The sequence below is a fragment of the Cyprinus carpio genome, chromosome B12 (genome assembly GCF_018340385.1).
Source record: "Cyprinus carpio isolate SPL01 chromosome B12, ASM1834038v1, whole genome shotgun sequence".
In the NCBI taxonomy this organism is placed as follows: domain Eukaryota; kingdom Metazoa; phylum Chordata; class Actinopteri; order Cypriniformes; family Cyprinidae; genus Cyprinus; species Cyprinus carpio.
Window position 1 is genome coordinate 15867610 of NC_056608.1, and position 18574 is coordinate 15886183.

General features: G+C 38.0%; 1 protein-coding gene across 1 annotated transcript in view; it reads right to left on the bottom strand.

Moving 5' to 3' along the window:
- Positions 1-18574, bottom strand: part of myo1d (myosin 1D) — a 73570-nt gene that overhangs the window by 25521 nt on the left and 29475 nt on the right. Inside the window, exons 12-20 of the mRNA XM_042735622.1 lie at positions 17947-18017; positions 16244-16318; positions 16005-16137; positions 15155-15321; positions 12492-12699; positions 5902-6125; positions 3143-3281; positions 2952-3056; positions 2716-2829 (exon numbers count right to left, since the gene is read on the bottom strand). Coding sequence (XP_042591556.1) covers positions 2716-2829; positions 2952-3056; positions 3143-3281; positions 5902-6125; positions 12492-12699; positions 15155-15321; positions 16005-16137; positions 16244-16318; positions 17947-18017 — 1236 coding nt within the window. The remainder of the gene's footprint in view (positions 1-2715; positions 2830-2951; positions 3057-3142; positions 3282-5901; positions 6126-12491; positions 12700-15154; positions 15322-16004; positions 16138-16243; positions 16319-17946; positions 18018-18574) is intronic.

Below are 18574 nucleotides of genomic sequence, written 5' to 3' on the forward strand. Positions count from 1 at the left end.
CCAAAAACCATAGCAAGCCTCCATACACAACTGCTCTTATCAAGATGAAAGACTTGAAAATGTGATGCATTTTCCTTGAGGTAAAATCACTTTGTCTTTCATCCTCTTCAACTCTAGGGTTAGGGTTCAACGAACACAGTCTGGGCTAGGGTAAAACAGCTAGAGGGAAATAAATCCCCCATGGATCAGTTTTCTTGGGCAAAAATCACTAGCTGAATACATTAAGAAACCAAGGACTCCACACCACACTGTCAATACCATTTATCTCACCCTCATTTATCTTAAAATAAAGCTTGGCTGGATGGAAACCAACTCTACCTCATCTAAGACCTTGGTGATGGTGTCACAGAATAAAGGATGCAGGATGCGACAGCTGGTGTGACCAAATTAGGGCCAAATGATAATACAGTCATTATAAAATGCCGGATATGAGCAATTTGTCACTTATGAGTAAATATTTAAAGAACAGTTATGAAAGATAAATGTGAGGGGTCAAACATGACACCGATGACCAGGCCAGAACAGGTTGTGATATCCTGATATGCACATAATGCTAGTGGAAATATGGATTAGGCACCTCTGGTCTCTCTGTCTCACATTACCACTGACTTCATGTGTTCGGATGTGATTGAAGGAATTATATAGATCCTGCTGTTTAATCAAAGATTCGTTATGTAAGAATCATGCAGTGGGATTTTGTGAACTATTAAGCAGTGGGGGGGGGGGGTTGTCAGAGTAAAAGTTGGGGGTGGGGGGGTGTTGAGGTAGGGCTGGGCAGTAAAATGATAGCGATAATTATTGTGGTATAATTTTCCGAAAACACGAGCTCAATAAATGTTCTATTTAATATTTAGGCACCAAAAATGGAATGAAACAGTGCTATACATTAGAACCGTGACACACAGAGCTTTTATCTGCTCGGCTTAAAGTTCAAACGGCAGCGCAGCATGAGTTTACAAGAGCAGATGCATTCACTCGCTGGTGAGTCTCAGTCACGCAAGCACTAAACAACATTGTGAGATCCAGTGTGAAGCGCTTGAATTCAGTGAAGAACACAAATGACTCGGTGATTTAGTTTCAAACCAGATGAAACACTGTGCGCAACAATACAGTCAGAAGGATTTTCAATCTACAAATCGCCATGATTTTCCATGGATTCACTGTAGTAACACTAATGGCACCATGGTATTGTGTCAGAAATGTGGGATATTCATATAGAATTTTATTATATTATTAATTCATATGTATTAAACGTATTAAAGGAGTAATGGAATATAATTACAGTATTTTTGTGATTAAGCTATAGTGTTTGTGCATAATGTATTTAGAACACTGTTTTTCATACAAATACCTAGAAACCATATAGTTGCATTTTTACCATGGTATTAAGGTGCTAATATGTGTGGTTTTAACCCTGGTTACCATGATATAAATATGCAAGCTACTAAATATATAAGCCACTATGGAAGAACAATGGTTAATTTTAATAAAACTCAAACAGTAAGAATAATTAAATACCACCATATAAAAATGAGGTTGTTACAATTTTTGCAGATGTTACAGATGATAATGAACATAATTTTTTGCATCCTTACTTAAACTTCTACTACTGTTAAATCAAATGTGTATTTCTAAGAAGAAAAAAAAATCAATGTCATTATTGCAAATAATAGAGGGGGTTGGGGTGCTCAGATTGGGAACCACTGCAATAAGGTACATATATTCTTCTCTTTCTATAATAATACTGAGCAATTTAATTATCATTTCTTATTTATCATGTCGAGATAAATGACCCAAACAAACAGCATTCAGAAAAATAAAGTGAACATAAAGAGATCTATAAAGAGAAAATAGAGACTTCAACAGGAGAGAAGGGATGAAAACAAAGAAAGCCTACAGAAGTGTGAAGACACACACAAGCCCAAGCAGAAGGAAAACACAGAGGAGGCAAATTTGTGCACATGCCGGAACGATACTAGACATCAGCTGATCTCCCCTCCCGCTCTGTCTCCATGACAACCACATCCCCTGGGATGTTGGCATGACAACGGTGGAGAAGGAGACGGATGAAGGAGGAGGAGCATAGCTGAGTTGCAGGGTGGATTGTTTGGGGGGGGGATTAACATGGTGTTTATTTATTTATTTTTGGGATACTATCTCAGTAATGTTTTTTCTAGAACACAGCTCCAGCCCAACCATTTAATAATGCAATCAGTGTCCTTGATATCCTTTTGTTTTTGAGGTTATTTTTGTTTTTGGCTGTCACATAAATCATTTTATCCATTTCCCTGACCTGTGCGTTCTGTGACACCAAAGCAATAAATAAATGTGAGTGACAGGAGAGGTTCAGCTGGGCATTGACCTTCCCCAAATCAAGAGATGTTAACTGCTCTTTTCCAACATTCAGAAAGCAATCAGAGATTTACTTACATAGGCTATTTCTTATTAAACCCACTGTACATAGCCATAAAACCCATTAATGTTTCTGTTGGATGAAGAAATTAATTTATGTCAATAAATTTAATTTTGAGTCACTTTCATAACTCACTTCTCCCTCTACTAGAGTTAAACTAGAATAATTATGTTCACACTTTATTTTAAGGTCCAGTTCTCACTATTAACTTAATTTTAACTATGACACTCCAAATATGACTGCCAATTATATTCTGCTGCTGTGTGAATGCAACTTATGATATCAGAAAGTTAGATATTTACATTATAGAGTGGGATGCTCTTCATGGGCTTGTACAGCTTGACGGGGTCCATTTTGTAAAGGTGGCGGTCGGTGATGAGCAATGCTCGATCCTCTGCTTTATTGAACCGATTGATCTGTTAAGACAATAATATTGCATAGGTTAACATTACATGCTAAGCAAACATCTAATATTGCAGCAATGATTCATGTAACTGTCAGTCAGAGAGGACTCAACCGAATATAATGAAGGACATACTTTGCGGACATTGCAGGAGAAGAGGACTCTCATGAACTTATCTTTCCTCTGCAGATCACTGGAAACAAGAGTAAAGGAAGAAGCTGTCCCAGGACTGTCCTTTTTCTAAAAAATAGAAAAAATGTTGTGTTAAACAATGTAAACTAAATGTATTATCATTTATTTTAAACTAGACAGTTTTAAACACTAACCAGGTAGTTGCCTTCCCAGGCTCTCTGCAGGCCAAGATCTGCTCTCTGCCCCTTCAGACACTCTAATGTGGCCACTTTAGCCCTGATCTGCACCATCTCCTCTGGAGACAGGTCTTTAATGAGCGTCCAGGCCCACCATCTAAAATATATTTAAATAAATATCACAAACACAAAGCCATTGCCTGAAACATGAATTGTAATGTACACAGTAGCTTAAAAAGTCCACATAAATATACTGAAACCACATTGGAAATATAGGAATCAATGTTTTAGTTAAACCTACATATAAGCAGAAAGGTTTCTGGTTTTAAAAAGTGTAAACAAAAAAAATGTTATCCCAATTTTTTTTTTAAAGTACCCTCTGAGAATACCCACTGAAAAAACACAACAAAAAGAATAACTTAAATATTTGCATATTTACGACTCTGATGCAAGTTAAAGTTTTCACATGCACCTAAACTAGAATATTTAATTATATAATAACTTATTTTTAGCAGTGTTTTTTGAGTGCTTTTTGTCCTTTATTTTGATTGTATTAATTTGTTATTTATTGTAATTTTAAATTTTGACCATTTAATTATTTATTAGCTTTTCATGCAGTTTTTGCATTAAAGTTAAAGGGGGCAAACCAAATGAAATCCATGTTAACTTTATGATGTTAACTAATACAGGTCCTTCTCAAAAAATTAGCATATTGTGAAAAAGTTCATTATTTTCCATAATGTAATGATAAAAATTAAACTTTCATATATTTTAGATTCATTGCACACCAACTGGAATATTTCAGGTCTTTTATTGTTTTAATACTGATGATTTTGGCATACAGCTCATGAAAACCCAAAATTCCTATCTCAAAAAATTAGCATATTTCATCCGACCAATAAAAGAGCTGTGTTTTTAATACAAAAAAAAGTCAACCTTCAAATAATTATGTTCAGTTATGCACTCAATACTTGGTCGGGAATCCTTTTGCAGAAATGACTGCATTCAATGCGGCGTGGCATGGAGGCAATCAGCCTGTGGCACTGCTGAGGTGTTATGGAGGCCCAGGATGCTTCGATAGCGGCCTTAAGATCATCCAGAGTGTTGGGTCTTGCGTCTCTCAACTTTCTCTTATATATCCCACAGATTCTCTATGGGGTTCAGGTCAGGAGAGTTGGCAGGCCAATTGAGCACAGTAATACCATGGTCAGTAAACCATTTACCAGTGGTTTTGGCACTGTGAGCAGGTGCCAGGTCATGCTGAAAAAACGAAATCTTCATCTCCATAAAGCTTTTCAGCAGATGGAAGCATGAAGTGCTCCAAAATCTCCTGATAGCTAGCTGCATTGACCCTGCCCTTGATAAAAAACACAGTGGACCAACACCAGCAGCTGACATGGCACCCCAGACCATCACTGACTGTGGGTACTTGGACACTGGACTTCAGGCATTTTGGCATTTCCTTCTCCCCAGTCTTCCTCCAGACTCTGGCCACCTTGATTTCCGAAGGACATGCAAAATTTGCTTTCATCCGAAAAAAAGTACTTTGGACCACTGAGCAACAGTCCAGTGCTGCTTCTCTGTAGCCCAGGTCAGGCGCTTCTGCCGCTGTTTTGGTTCAAAAAGCACATGCCTGTGCATGGTGGCTAGGATGTTTCTACTCCGGACTCAGTCCACTGCTTCTGCAGGTCCCCCAAGGTCTGGAATCGGTCCTTCTCCACAATCTTCCTCAGGGTCCGGTCACCTCTTCTCGTTGTGCAGCGTTTTTTTGCCACACTTTTTCCTTCCCACAGACTTCCCACTGAGGTGCCTTGATACAGCACTCTGGGAACAGCCTATTCGTTCAGAAAATTTCTTTCTGTGTCTTACAATCTCGCTTGAGGGTGTCAATGATGGCCTTCTGGACAGCAGTCAGGTCGGCAGTCTTACCCATGATTGCGGTTTTGAGTAATGAACCAGGCTGGAAGTTTTTTAAAAGCCTCAGGAATCTTTTGCAGGTGTTTAGAGTTAATAAGTTGATTCAGATGATTAGGTTAATAGCTCGTTTAGAGAACCTTTTCATGATATGCTAATTTTTTGAGATAGGAATTTTGGGTTTTCATGAGCTGTATGCCAAAATCATCAGTATTAAAACAATAAAAGACCTGAAATATTTCAGTTGGTGTGCGATGAATCTAAAATATATGAAAGTTTAATTTTTATCATTACATTATGGAAAATAATGAACTTTTTCACAATATGCTAATTTTTTGAGAAGGACCTGTATAATTTGTATTGAAAATGAAAATGCTTACTTTTTTTTTTAAATGCCATAAAATGCCACAAAATATCATGCATTAGCTGCGTGACTAGAAATCTAAACACCAGTAATATTATTTTGACTTTTGGGTTGTTTTCTACATTGTTTTCAGGGTCAGAGCTGTGTTAAGGCTCACGTGAATAGATCTCCAACAAGACTTTGATCCAAAGATCAATAAGTGCTTCAGGCAGCAACAATAGCCCTGTTGGACGCAAGAGAGACATTCCTTACTTAAAGACCCAAGAAATATACAAGCCTATAGCAAAAAAATAAAATTTCCTTGTCCAACAATGATAAAGAGCTGAAAGCACGGGAGTGAGTCAGAGACATTACATTGTTATGGTAACATTAGGCCAGACTGTGTCCCCCGCCATACGTCAGACGTTAATGCAGCACAGCTGGAGTCATACATGACTACCCCATGAGTCACACAGAGCACCAGTGAGCCTGTCCACTTCCTGTCCTCTGTAACTCTGACCTGTTATAGATGTTCCTCAGTGCCTCCTCAAACTTGCGCAGGACCTTGGGTGGTGTGGGCCACTTCACATGTTTGCCGTGATCCTTCATGCCACGCACGTTTTTGAAGCGTCGGTTGACCTCACGGATGTACGACTTAACCTTGTATCTTCTGTATGCTCGGATGATGATGAGGGCGGCACGCATGCGGCGGTAACGCATTCTGGCCAGTGTCCCACGCCACACCTGTGAGTGACAGAAGAGTGACAGAAAAAGAGTGTGAAAGATCATAATTAATATTGTAACCTTATCCAAACATACAATATGGATTATCTCTAAGCAAATTAACCAATTTTTACTCAGAAATTGCTTTTTAAATTTTTGACAAATAACATTTTTTGACTAAATTGAAATTCTATTTGACTAAAATATTGCTGTTTGGACTACAATAAATATATGTGACATGAAAAAAATATTTACTACATTTACATTGTAGACATGAGACAAAACAAAGGGAAAAAAAGGACAAAGTACAAAAATGTACCATAACCAGATAAATCTATTTTTTAGCTGTAACTGAATACGGTTACGGTTATAATGTAATTTCAAGTATTTCCGTTACTTCAAGTCTAAATATAGCAATTTTATGATGTTTATTTGTGTATGAGAATACCCCTGGTAGAGATACAGTATACCATGATGATGAGATATTCCTGTCTGGAATAGGCCTATAGCTAGACTGAGTGGAATATAGCTAGGAATATAGCTAATAGATACATATAATCTGATCTGTGGCACCCAAAGTGCATTTCCAAGGGTGTAAGGCCTGTCTTAGACATCAATAATAGATGATAATGGACCTCTGGGGAGCTGTTTGAGTGGCTCAGTACTCAGTAAAAATCCCTACCATATGCTGAACCCACTTTACATTGACTCAGGTGGGAAGAAGTGAAAGGAGCCTTTTTTTCTTGCAAATATGGCATCATAAACATTGTTAAACTTGAAGTTTTTTCCAAAGACATCAATTCCAATATCCTTTTCCATAATACCATCTTAATATACTGTAAATATTATGAGGTTGCTGATTTTGGTGACCTGAACTGTCACCACAGATGCCTCAAGCACGCATTACACTCTATTCAGTTTAAAATTCTGAGTAAAATAAAATACAATCAGCACGAAGTGTGGGCGAGTCTCCCTACACGGCCTCTAGTCTTTGCCTGTGTGCTAGCACTGACCTCAAGGAAGAACTTGCCTTTGAGTTGCTGTGCTACTGTGACTGAACCCATTATGTAACTTAACCGTATGACTAATGCAGAGGAGTGAAGAAACAGCAAGGCTCCACATTCATACTCCGCAAACCTGCTACCAGAGGTCCTACATCACCAAACCGATGTGATGTACATGATGTACACTTGTCATTTCTAAACATAAGCCAATCAATCAGTCTGAAAGAAATGTAGCACAATTCAGAGAATAACTTATTGATATTATTGATTAGGCATCAATTATAATGTACTACCGAGTGCATAATGGTAATTAGCTTTGATAAATATAGGTTGAAAGCTCAACTTCAAATCTTTACAATGCTGCATGTTTCCCAGATTTCATTTTTTATTATTATATTTTGATTGTTAAAATTAAAATCTTTACAATGCTGCATGTTTCCCAGATTTGCATTTTGTGTTACATTTATCTCACAACTGCGTGTTTGTATCTCACAATTCTGAGAAAAAAATCTGGATTGCCAGTTTATATCTCGCAATTCTTGCTTCATTTCTCACAATTGCAAGTTTACATCTCACAATTCTGAGAAAAAAAAGTCAGAATTGTAAAATGTAAAGTCAAAATTGCGAGATAAAAATTCGTAATTACCTTTTTTTTTTTTCTTTATTCAGTGGCGGAGACAGGTTTCCATAAATACCCAATATTACAAATATTCCTAACAAAAAATCTACTTCATTTCAATCACAACCAATATAGCAGAATGTCTGAGTGAAATCAGCCTGAGCTGTTCAAATTGTGTTTATGCTAATTTAGAGAGTTGATGCCAACCGCACATTCACACTGTCCATGCTGATGACACTGGAAATGCTTAAAACAGTGGGGTGGACAGACGGTCTGTGTTTGTTTTTATAATATAGTGGTAGTAGATAACACCCGGGGGAATGTGGGTAAATCAGGCCAATTACAGGAACTCAACTCACCCCGCCCCCCTCCCCAGTCAGCTCGTCTGATCAGCGTTTAACAAACCCAGCACAATACCACCTCTCCGCAGCTGATTTCCATACTCATCAAAGCCAAACTGAAGAAAGCTAAGACAAAGAAGTCTCATGTAATAAATAATTAAAGCATAAAGCTTTCAAATCAAATCCCATTGTTTAGCACTTTTTCTTTTTAATTTTCTTTTCAGTGCTGCCAAAATTTTTTTGATTAAAACATCCAAGTGTGACAGGATAAGATCTACGTATTTTAATGACTGTAACTGCTGTGCAAACAGCTTCTTTATTGAGGTGAAATGTAAAAATGAATAAAAAGATGCTGTTTGAATCTCTCACCCTGCAGAAAACGGGACAAAGAAATTCTAGCAGAATCTATTCAGATGTGCCATCAGGTGTCAAAAGGCAATTACAGATGGCTGACAGAATGTGAGGTGACTTATCATTAATCAGAGAGGCAGGCAGGCAAATCCCACAATCCCTCAACACACACAATTTCACACACTGGCAGGACAGAATCACGGTCAGGGTATGTGACAGAGTTAAACGCATACACAAAAGATCCTAACCACAGACAACCCCATGAGACGGTGGGGGAGGAAGACACGAAAGGAGCCATTTTCATAAATCAATACCATGTGCTTGGCAAACCATTGGCTTGGTAATGGAAGCTTCCATCTTCTCTGTGTCCTCTGGCAGATTGTTGGACTAGTGTGTGTGTGTGTGTGTTTCTGGGGTAGATGTTGGGGTGCTGCCACTTTCTCAGCCAAATAACAGCAAGGCTCCTTTTGCAGCTGTCAATGGCTTTACATTTGACTGCAGTAATACTTCTCAAAATTTTTATATTTTCTGAATAAAATGTGAGTGGTGCGAATTTAGGGTGCTGCTATGCATTTGCTTGTTTGTGCTTTGCTTTTGCTTGTTTTATGGTTGATTGATAGGTTTTTGTTTGTTGTTTTTAGGTGGCTGCTTACTGGCTTAAGATAATACTTAATTTGAGTTAAGTTAAAGTTAAGTAAAGTATTTTTATTTTTCCAACTGGGAAACTTTTTACTTCACTTTACTCCAAAGCATAATATCATACTTTTTACTCCACTACATTTTATAAAACATATAGTTACTCATTATTCTGAAATGAAGAAATCAACGTTCCAATTTGTGAATGAACTAATTGCACTCAATGATTCATTTACAAATTTGATGAATCCGATTGCGGCTTTTCTGGAGTCAACAACTGATTCAATGAATCAGAGTGAATCTCCATTTAAAAATTCAGACAAAATACTGCTTCTTTCTAGTCTTAAAATACTGTAAAGATATTTTAATATATTACCTTTATTATTTGCCCAGATGAATGATTTTGAGCACATCTTAAATGGCTCTTTTCAATGACAGAATGGTAAAGCACCTTCATTAGATGCAGTACATTTCCATTTCCCACTTTGCCAGTGATGGCGTATCCCCATTAACTGTTGTCTCCTGAGCTGTCAGAATGGGAATATTGCAATCGTACATCACAAAACTAGGTGTACATTTAACAAATCTTAAATGACAAGTATAAAATGGAAAAAAAAAGCCCCAGTTGACCATGCTGAGTAAAAGATGCTTTATTTTTCTGTAAAATAGTGTTTGGTTACCACTGCAATCTGACACAGCAGAGGAAGAAGATGCTGCAGAGAAAATCTGAGCAAAAACAAACAATCCTAGAGAAAGCATAAGGGATTTATGGGAGAAAATATAGGAGATTTATACAGGGAGTTTGACATCCCTGTGCACTGAACGTTTGTTTGCCTCAGCAAATGCAATAAAATCCACATTGTGTTTGGAAAGTAGTCTTAAATCTGTTCAGAAATTAGTGATTTGGGATTTAACTCGATAAAATAAACAGAGAGCTTCTCTCATAACAGAAACCAAAACTAACATGGCCGGTCGATGTGGGTGCTGAGGCTTGAACATTAAATATTAATTAAAAGGGAGGAAATTCATAAATAATGTAGTCAGTCGATGTTTGTATTTTATACAGCTGATCCGATTTGCTTCAAATTGCCTCCATTCAAAGCCACATCTTGCTGATGAGCTGAACAGAGGGTCGTACAAAGAGAGACAGCATGGCATCTTGCATCTGCCCAAAGGAGCTAGCTGGCAGAGCAGAGGATCCTGGGTATTTTTATCACCTACGGGTAAAGCGTTAAATCGTAACGGCTTAGAAATGGCAGTGAAGTGAGGGGGCGAAGGAAGGCAATGGCACAGAAAAATGGCTGTGAATCTGTGAAGGAGTGGTGGGGTGAGACAGACAGGAAATCAGTGAGGAGAAAGTGGGAGGTGAAGAATAACTGAGCATTGATTGGGGGATTCTTTTGGTTTACGAGCTTGAGAAAGATGAAAGATAAATGCATCCCCATGAGCTATGCACTGAGAAATGAGAGACAAAGAATAAGAGGAAGCAGAACTCAAAGGCCTACAATCAAGGAGATTCATAGAGACGAGCAGTAGCATTTTTAAATTGGCTTCACTGGGAGCCTTTGGCACAAATGTTGGAACCGCTGGCAAAACTGGCAGACTTGGCACAAGTCAAACCAGTCTGCCATATGCTGATAAAGGGATTGTGCGTGAAAGAAAGATGATCCAAACCTTGAGACACACATGTGAATGGTTTCAGTGTTTAGGGCCAACCATAAGCTGGTTTTTGTGCAAAATAACACAAACATTAGCGCCTGTCACACACAAAAGATCAACACAAGTTATATCAGCTCTGATGGGATGCTCGGTTATTGCCTGGAGGTATACAATGTGATCAATACACTGACAACATTCCCATTTTTTTTTCCCCTTAGGGAACCCTAGATGAACCTGTGTCAGGATGACACCTTTATCCAGAATCTATATGAAAGATCAAACAATCAATCTCTGATTCAGGAAGAGCACAGATTTATCACTTTGATATGTGTCTGCTCTTGAATGTAGCAGTCCGGTGAGACTATGAGACAGAAAAACTGAGCCTAGAACTGAGAGCTTGATATTGAACACAAGTGTGGTGGAAAACTATGTCAGTTTGTGTTCAAAAGCATCTCCATAACGGGTACTCCCTGATAACATCTTTTGAAATAGCGAATAAGATCTTGCAATGGGAGAGTGGTAAAAAACACTCAATGCACAGACAGGAGCTGACAGAATAGATGTTTTGATTTCTATTAACTGTCAGTCACTGAAGACAGTAAATCGAGAGTGGGGAATTTACACTAAGGACCCACAATTATTTTGTGTGACAGTGAAATGACACTGGCAGTCAATAAATCTGCCATTCAAAGTATTCTCATGCTCCTGAGGAAAATAAAGGTAGAAAAATCCCTTTAAAAATGCCACAAAGAACTGCGTGTTGTGTATTTACACAGACAGAACACGAAAATGCTGTGAGGTGGTGGGATTTGGGTGCCATATTGTTTTTTTGTTGCTTTGTTGTTAAGTCTGCTGTGGTGGGAGGTCTGTTGTTGAAAAGTAATGGTGTCAATGAATCACAGTAACGTAGGGTGGTGTGGATATGGCACCTTGCTGTCCCAAGCTGATTAAGTAAGTGCATGCGTGTGTGCCATAATGAAGTCTCAAAAAATTCCTGATCAGATTTCATTTTTGAAAACCAGCCAAATACCATATGAAATATGATGAATGTCTTATGAAAAATTGGATCTCGCCCATTGTGACTTTTGTGAGGAATTTCACATACACTACTGTTCAAAAGGTTGGGGTCAGTAAGATTTTAAATACATTTATTCAGCAAGCTGTATTAAATTGATCAAAAGTGTAAGTAAATACATTTAAATTGTTATAAAAAGATTTATATATATATATAAAAATTGCTATTTTAAATTGTAATAATATTTTACAATATTACAGTTTTATTGTATTTTAATCAAGTAAATGCATCTAGTGAGCATAAAAACATTTTCAATATTCAACATTTTCTTTCAAAAACATTTAAAAAAAGCTTACTGACCCCAAGCTTTTGAACGGTAGTGTATAATGAGGTTTGATGAGGTTAGCTGAGGTTAGTCTTGAGGTCTAAGAATGTTATCATGACTCATTTTTATGTTTATGTGTTTTATAATGAGTATTTTTGGATACTTATGTAGGGTCTTGCACTTTGTGGGAGGACATTTGATTTTCAAATTTTTTGTGTATTTTTTTTGGTTTAAAAGATGTATGATACAAATACCTCCTTTTGCAAAATATTTCACTTTAAAAGTATTATTTTATTGCAAAGTAAATGGCACTAGTCTGATATATTCATTATACCATGCAATGACATTCATGTGTCCAAATAGCCACTGTTTATATTTATATAAGTACACAGCAAGCCTAAGCTACACATAACAAGTCTAAGGTATTGAGTTTGTACCTTCTGCAGAAAGAGGACAATCCTCTTCACCATCTCTGCTCTCTGCTCCTCCAGGCTGAAGATTGTTCGAGGGGTGCGAATGAACACTTTGGTCTTGCCGTAGGCCACGTCGTGTTCGAACCCACAACCCTGCAATAGACGTTCCACCGCCTCCTTATCAGATGGCAGGTCATGGTTGGGCCAGGTGAACTCGGAGATCATCTTATACCTAAAAAATTAAAAGGAAAGAAGAACGTTTTAAGGATAGAGCAATACCTCACATATTGTTATTTATAAACATACACATTTATTATATACAGGTCCTTCTCAAAAAATTAGCATATTGTGAAAAAGTTCATTATTTTCCATAATGTAATGATAAAAATTAAACTTTCATATATTTTAGATTCATTGCACACCAACTGAAATATTTCAGGTCTTTTATTGTGTTGTAATACTGATGATTTTGGCATACAGCTCATGAAAACCCAAAATTCCTATCTCAAAAAATTAGCATATTTCATCCGACCAATAAAAGAAAAGTGTTTTTAACACAAAAAAAGTCAACCTTCAAATAATTGTGTTCAGTTATGCACTCAATACTTGGTCGGGAATCCTTTTGCAGAAATGACTGCTTCAATGCGGCGTGGCATGGAGGCAATCAGCCTGTGTGGAACTGCTGAGGTGTTATGGAGGCCCAGGATGCTTCGATAGCGGCCTTAAGCTCATCCAGAGTGTTGGGTCTTGCGTCTCTCAACTTTCTCTTCACAATATCCCACAGATTCTCTATGGGGTTCAGGTCAGGAGAGTTGGCAGGCCAATTGAGCACAGTAATACCATGGTCAGTAAACCATTTACCAGTGGTTTTGGCACTGTGAGCAGGTGCCAGGTCGTGCTGAAAAACGAAATCTTCATCTCCATAAAGCTTTTCAGCAGATGGAAGCATGAAGTGCTCCAAAATCTCCTGATAGCTAGCTGCATTTGACCCTGCCCTTGATAAAAACACAGTGGACCAACACCAGCAAATGACATGGCACCCCAGACCATCACTGACTGTGGGTACTTGACACTGGACTTCAGGCATTTTGGGCATTTCCTTCTCCCCAGTCTTTCCTCCAGACTCTGGCACCTTGATTTCCGAATGACATGCAAAATTTGCTTTCATCTGAAAAAAGTACTTTGGACCACTGAGCAAACAGTCCAGCTGCTTCTTCTCTGTAGCCCAGGTCAGGCGCTTCTGCCGCTGTTTCTGGTTCAAAAGCACACGCCTGTGCACGTGGCTCTGGATGTTTCTACTCCAGACTCAGTCCACTGCTTCCGCAGGTCCCCCAAGGTCTGGAATCGGTCCTTCTCCACAATCTTCCTCAGGGTCCGGTCACCTCTTCTCATTGTGCAGCGACGTTTTTTGCCACACTTTTTTCCTTCCCACAGACTTCCCACTGAGGTGCCTCTGATACAGCACTCTGGGAACAGCCTATTCGTTCAGAAATTTCTTTCTGTGTCTTACCCTCTCGCTTGAGGGTGTCACAATGATGGCCTTCTGGATAGTTATCTTGTGTGCAGTCTTACCCATGATTGCGGTTTTGAGTAATGAACCAGGCTGGGAGTTTTTAAAAGACTCAGGAATCTTTTGCAGGTGTTTAGAGTTAATTAGTTGATTTAGATGATTAGGTTAATAGCTCGTTTAGAGAACCTTTTCATGATATGCTAATTTATATATATATATATATATATATATATATTGCTAGATATATATATATATATACACACACACACACACACAACACACACACACACACACACACACACACACACACACATTAATAAGTGTGGCTCATCCAATCAGAATATAGTCCGAACTATTTGTTTCATAACAAGCATTATATAACACAACAAGTGCTTATTTAAGAGTGATGTGAGACCGGACCCTTCGGATCAAATCCTCATTTGTCCAATCTCGCCTCTAAGCAGTGCATTATATTCCATGCACATCTGCATCCGTGACAGAGACAAATCACTCCTGTGAGTGCTGTTAACACTGCATTCTCAATTAGATGAATTTCAGTCTAACTTCCTATCAGCGACAGACATTTTGTCAACTCAGGTGTTGGATCTCATTAACTCATCAGATTTGTGGTAAGTGTGTTTCAGAGTTTCTTTAGGGGACTATTTGTTTTGAGCAATATACAGAGGCCTCAGAGACTTAGGACACTTCAACTTAAAGAAAACTGAGACTTTAGAAGAAAAAGGATTCTGGTCCCTATATATCAAGAACCATTGTATATTGAGAGACAAAGTACAATGTATGCTCTCAAGGCTTTTAAAAAAGACTCAGCCTGCACGTCATAGTTACATAAAACCCTTGAGCAATTATGACACTTCGTGATTAAGGGACTACAGAGGATGACAGCTTTCACACCAACAGACATTGCATAAGATCTTCACAATCTGATTAATCAATCTGTAGTTTCAAATGTCACTAGCAACCAAAGACGCAACAGTCTCACACAAGCTGTCACAAGAGCATTGAGTTGCAATTCGTGAGCTGAAACCATACACAATTGTCAAATCATGAACATCAAATTAAAAGACTATTGAAACATAAAATAAACAAATAAATGATTAAAAATGCTTTGAAATTAACACATGTTGGCCATACAAATGGAAAAACATAGGAAGTTCACCTTTGAAGGAACCGTGGGTAGGTTTGTCGGTTAGCAAAACCAGCACGTCGCACCCTGACGTTCTCCAGGAGGCCCAGGTACTCCACTTGGTGCTTGCAGCGCTCGTGTTCAAACAGCAGCGGTGACTTAACATCATTCGGCTTTATGCAACGCACGTAGTACGGCTCCTATATAAACCAACAGAGGGTGATTGTGAGTAATTGCATCTATAGAGTGCAACAGTGGCCCCAGACTTTTTTAACAACTTTGGTTCTTGATTAATTTTTCTCTTAGCGATTTAAAAAAAGATCTTTATTAAGAAACTTGTGAAAACAGCTATGAGGATAGTCACATTAAAAACTTTAATTTTAAGCAAAAAGGTATTTAAAAATTGGACAAAAAGACAAAGGTACAAGACTGGGTACTTAACAGCTTTAGTGAAGGCAAAAACTTCAATCCCTTTGCAAATGATTTAATAAAACTAGCTAAAATAAAGCAGATTACTCTATTATTATATATACAAAGAAAAGTTCTCTAGAATAATTTACTCAACTGGACATTCATCCCTTTGCAAATGATTTAATAAAACTAGCTAAAATAAAGCGAAAGACAAGTTCTCTAGAATAATTTACTCAACTGGACATTCATAAATTAGCTTTGCTGTCTATTTCTTCTCACATTAAAAAAATAAACTGAAATTAATATTTAATATTCACATGAGTATTTATTTGGTCAATTTGGCCTTGTAAAAAGCACAATAATATGCATTCATTGGGCATTATCGCAAAAACTCTATATATTTCAATGGCTGTCTGACTCATCACCTATAAATCAGATAGTGTCTACACAAAACTGCTTCAAACACACCCACCTTGCTGGCCAAGTTCTCCACCAGAGATATCATGGAGTTTTTGAAGAGAGTGGCAGCAGTCAGGGGTCGTTTGGTGACCTCTGTGATGCTCAGCTTGCCCTCTGGCCACATGGCCTTCAGCACAGGGTTTGAGCTGTGAAATACAGAAGGAGAAGGACAGATATAAGTCACGGATGTTGTGTGACATCTGGCAGGTATGTAAATAAGACTGGAGGGATGTTCTTTATGGTAATACTGACCTGTTGTAAAGTAACCTCTTGAAGTCCTGAAACAAGGTGTCCTTGTTCTTGTCAATAAAGCCTACAACAGAATAACTGAAACAAAACACACAACCACAATGACTGAATTACACAAATATACAGAGTCTGCACATAGCAAATTCAGACTTAAAGGTGAATTATGCAACTTCTTTGCCTATGTCAACACAAAAAGAGTTCAAAGAGGTTTCGTTCAACACTCCCTCCATCTGAAAATTACAAATTTGAGGTCCAGAAGTAAAAATACCATTCTTTTTTATGTTAGAAAAATAATTTATAAATCTTTACATTCAGACCTACTGTGAGATTTGAGGTTGTTAATCAATGGTATATGCTTTTATTGCAGCCATCAGCCCGCATTATTTCAACAATTTTTTAAATAATAATTTTTAACCATGTTTTACCCTATTGGTAAAATGAATGGAATATCTGGATATCTGGAACAAAACCGATGAAAAAGTTGGTTTCATTCTATTGGTCAGTAAATATATAGCCCCGCCCCTGCACTAATGCAATTGGTTGAGTCCACGTTCAGTTGTTGGACTAATTGGGAAGCTCAAACAAACAGAGTTTTATCTTGGGAACACAATTTAAGATATTTTTGATGCATTCTGAGAGCTCTTTGACCCACCCATAGATAGCAAGGGTACTACCACAATCAAGGTCCAGAAACGTAGTAAGGACATCAGTAAAATAGTCCATATGACATCAGTAGTTCAACCGTAATTTTATGAAGCTACAAGAATACTTTTTGTGCGCAAAGAAATCAAAAATAACAACTTTGTTCAAGAATTCTTCTTCTCCTCATCCAGTCTTCTGTGGATTGCCTCCATTTTGGAGAGTATCACGAGGCATGCACGCATTTCCGTTTAATGTAAACAACGCATGCGCATTGTGCTGCTGCTTACATCAACACAGATATGCGTCAGCACGAACATGCATTGTTTACACGAAGCGGAAGTGCGCGCATGCGTTGTGATACTTACTACGTTTCTGGACCTTGATCGTGGTAGTACCCTTGCTGTCTATGGGTGGGTCAAAGAGCTCTCAGAATGCATCAAAAATATCTTAATTTGTGTTCCGAAGATAACGAAGGTCTTAAGGGGTTTGGAACAACTTGAGGGCGAGTAATTAATGAAAGAATTTTCATTTTTGGGTGAATTATCCCTTTAATACTGAACTAAATATGAGTGTTATAGTAAATGCTCAAGCCTCCTTGAAGACAAGAAGTATTATAACCGACACAGAGAGAGCTCTGGCTCCTTAATTGAGAATATAATTTTAGATATCGTTCTTCTACCCATTTCTCTCATTGTCACACACACACAAAGGAGCCTGAACATTAACAAGGCGTTTCAATGTGGTGTCACATCACACCTACACCCACAGAACTTTAGGAAATAACTGACAGCCTGCAATCTGGCAAACCGCTGAAGTGAGAATATGAAACTGCATTCACATTCGGAATCAACTTGTTTTGGTAACCAGAATTTACTTCATTCTGAGTGACTAATACGCTTGCGTTATTTAAATGTTTATTTACCAAACCTTTTCAAACCCAATCTGTGCCCAAGGGAAGAACTAGATCTCTTTCCACTTAGTTAAGCCTTCTGAGGGTTAGTTATGGTGCTTTTTAATTACAGCATTTAGGGCTTATGGTCCAAAACAGCAGAGAGTGCACTTACACTACATCTCCAGCATAATGGCGGATGCGGAAGTCTCGGTCAAACTCCAGGTTTTTGTCCGTTGGGGAAAGCTTTGGAGACAGAGATGGGGAAAATTAGAGATTTTTAAAACAAAAATGTAGACTCTCAAAACTCCTAATAACACATCAACAACAAATTGTTGCAGTAAACAAGCCTGCAAAAGTGCAGCAGTGTCAGAGAAAGAGCGAGGCAGCTCAAAGACTGGGAGGGAGCATCCAAGTAACTCTGCGATTATGAAAGATAGATGAGATGCGCACTTCTATCCAGCATAAGACGGCAGTGCTAAAAAAGCTGTGCTGAAAGAAATTCAGTGAAAGACTGTGAAAGAGACAGTGCCATTTAAACTACATTATTTAGTGTTGAGAAGCAAGTGTGCCTACTTTAATTATAATTATAAAAAGGATATTTCTGACTCAAATTCTGATTTCATTCTGCTGCATTTAAAGCTGTAAAATGTACACCTGTGGCTACATGGTTTATATTAATGTATCAAGTTGCTATGCAACCAACAGCCTACACATAGTGTTTTATTAATATTTTACCTGCTGGGATAATTGTTAGTTCAAATAATTTGATTAATAAAAGCAAACTTTTCCCCTTATTGCTA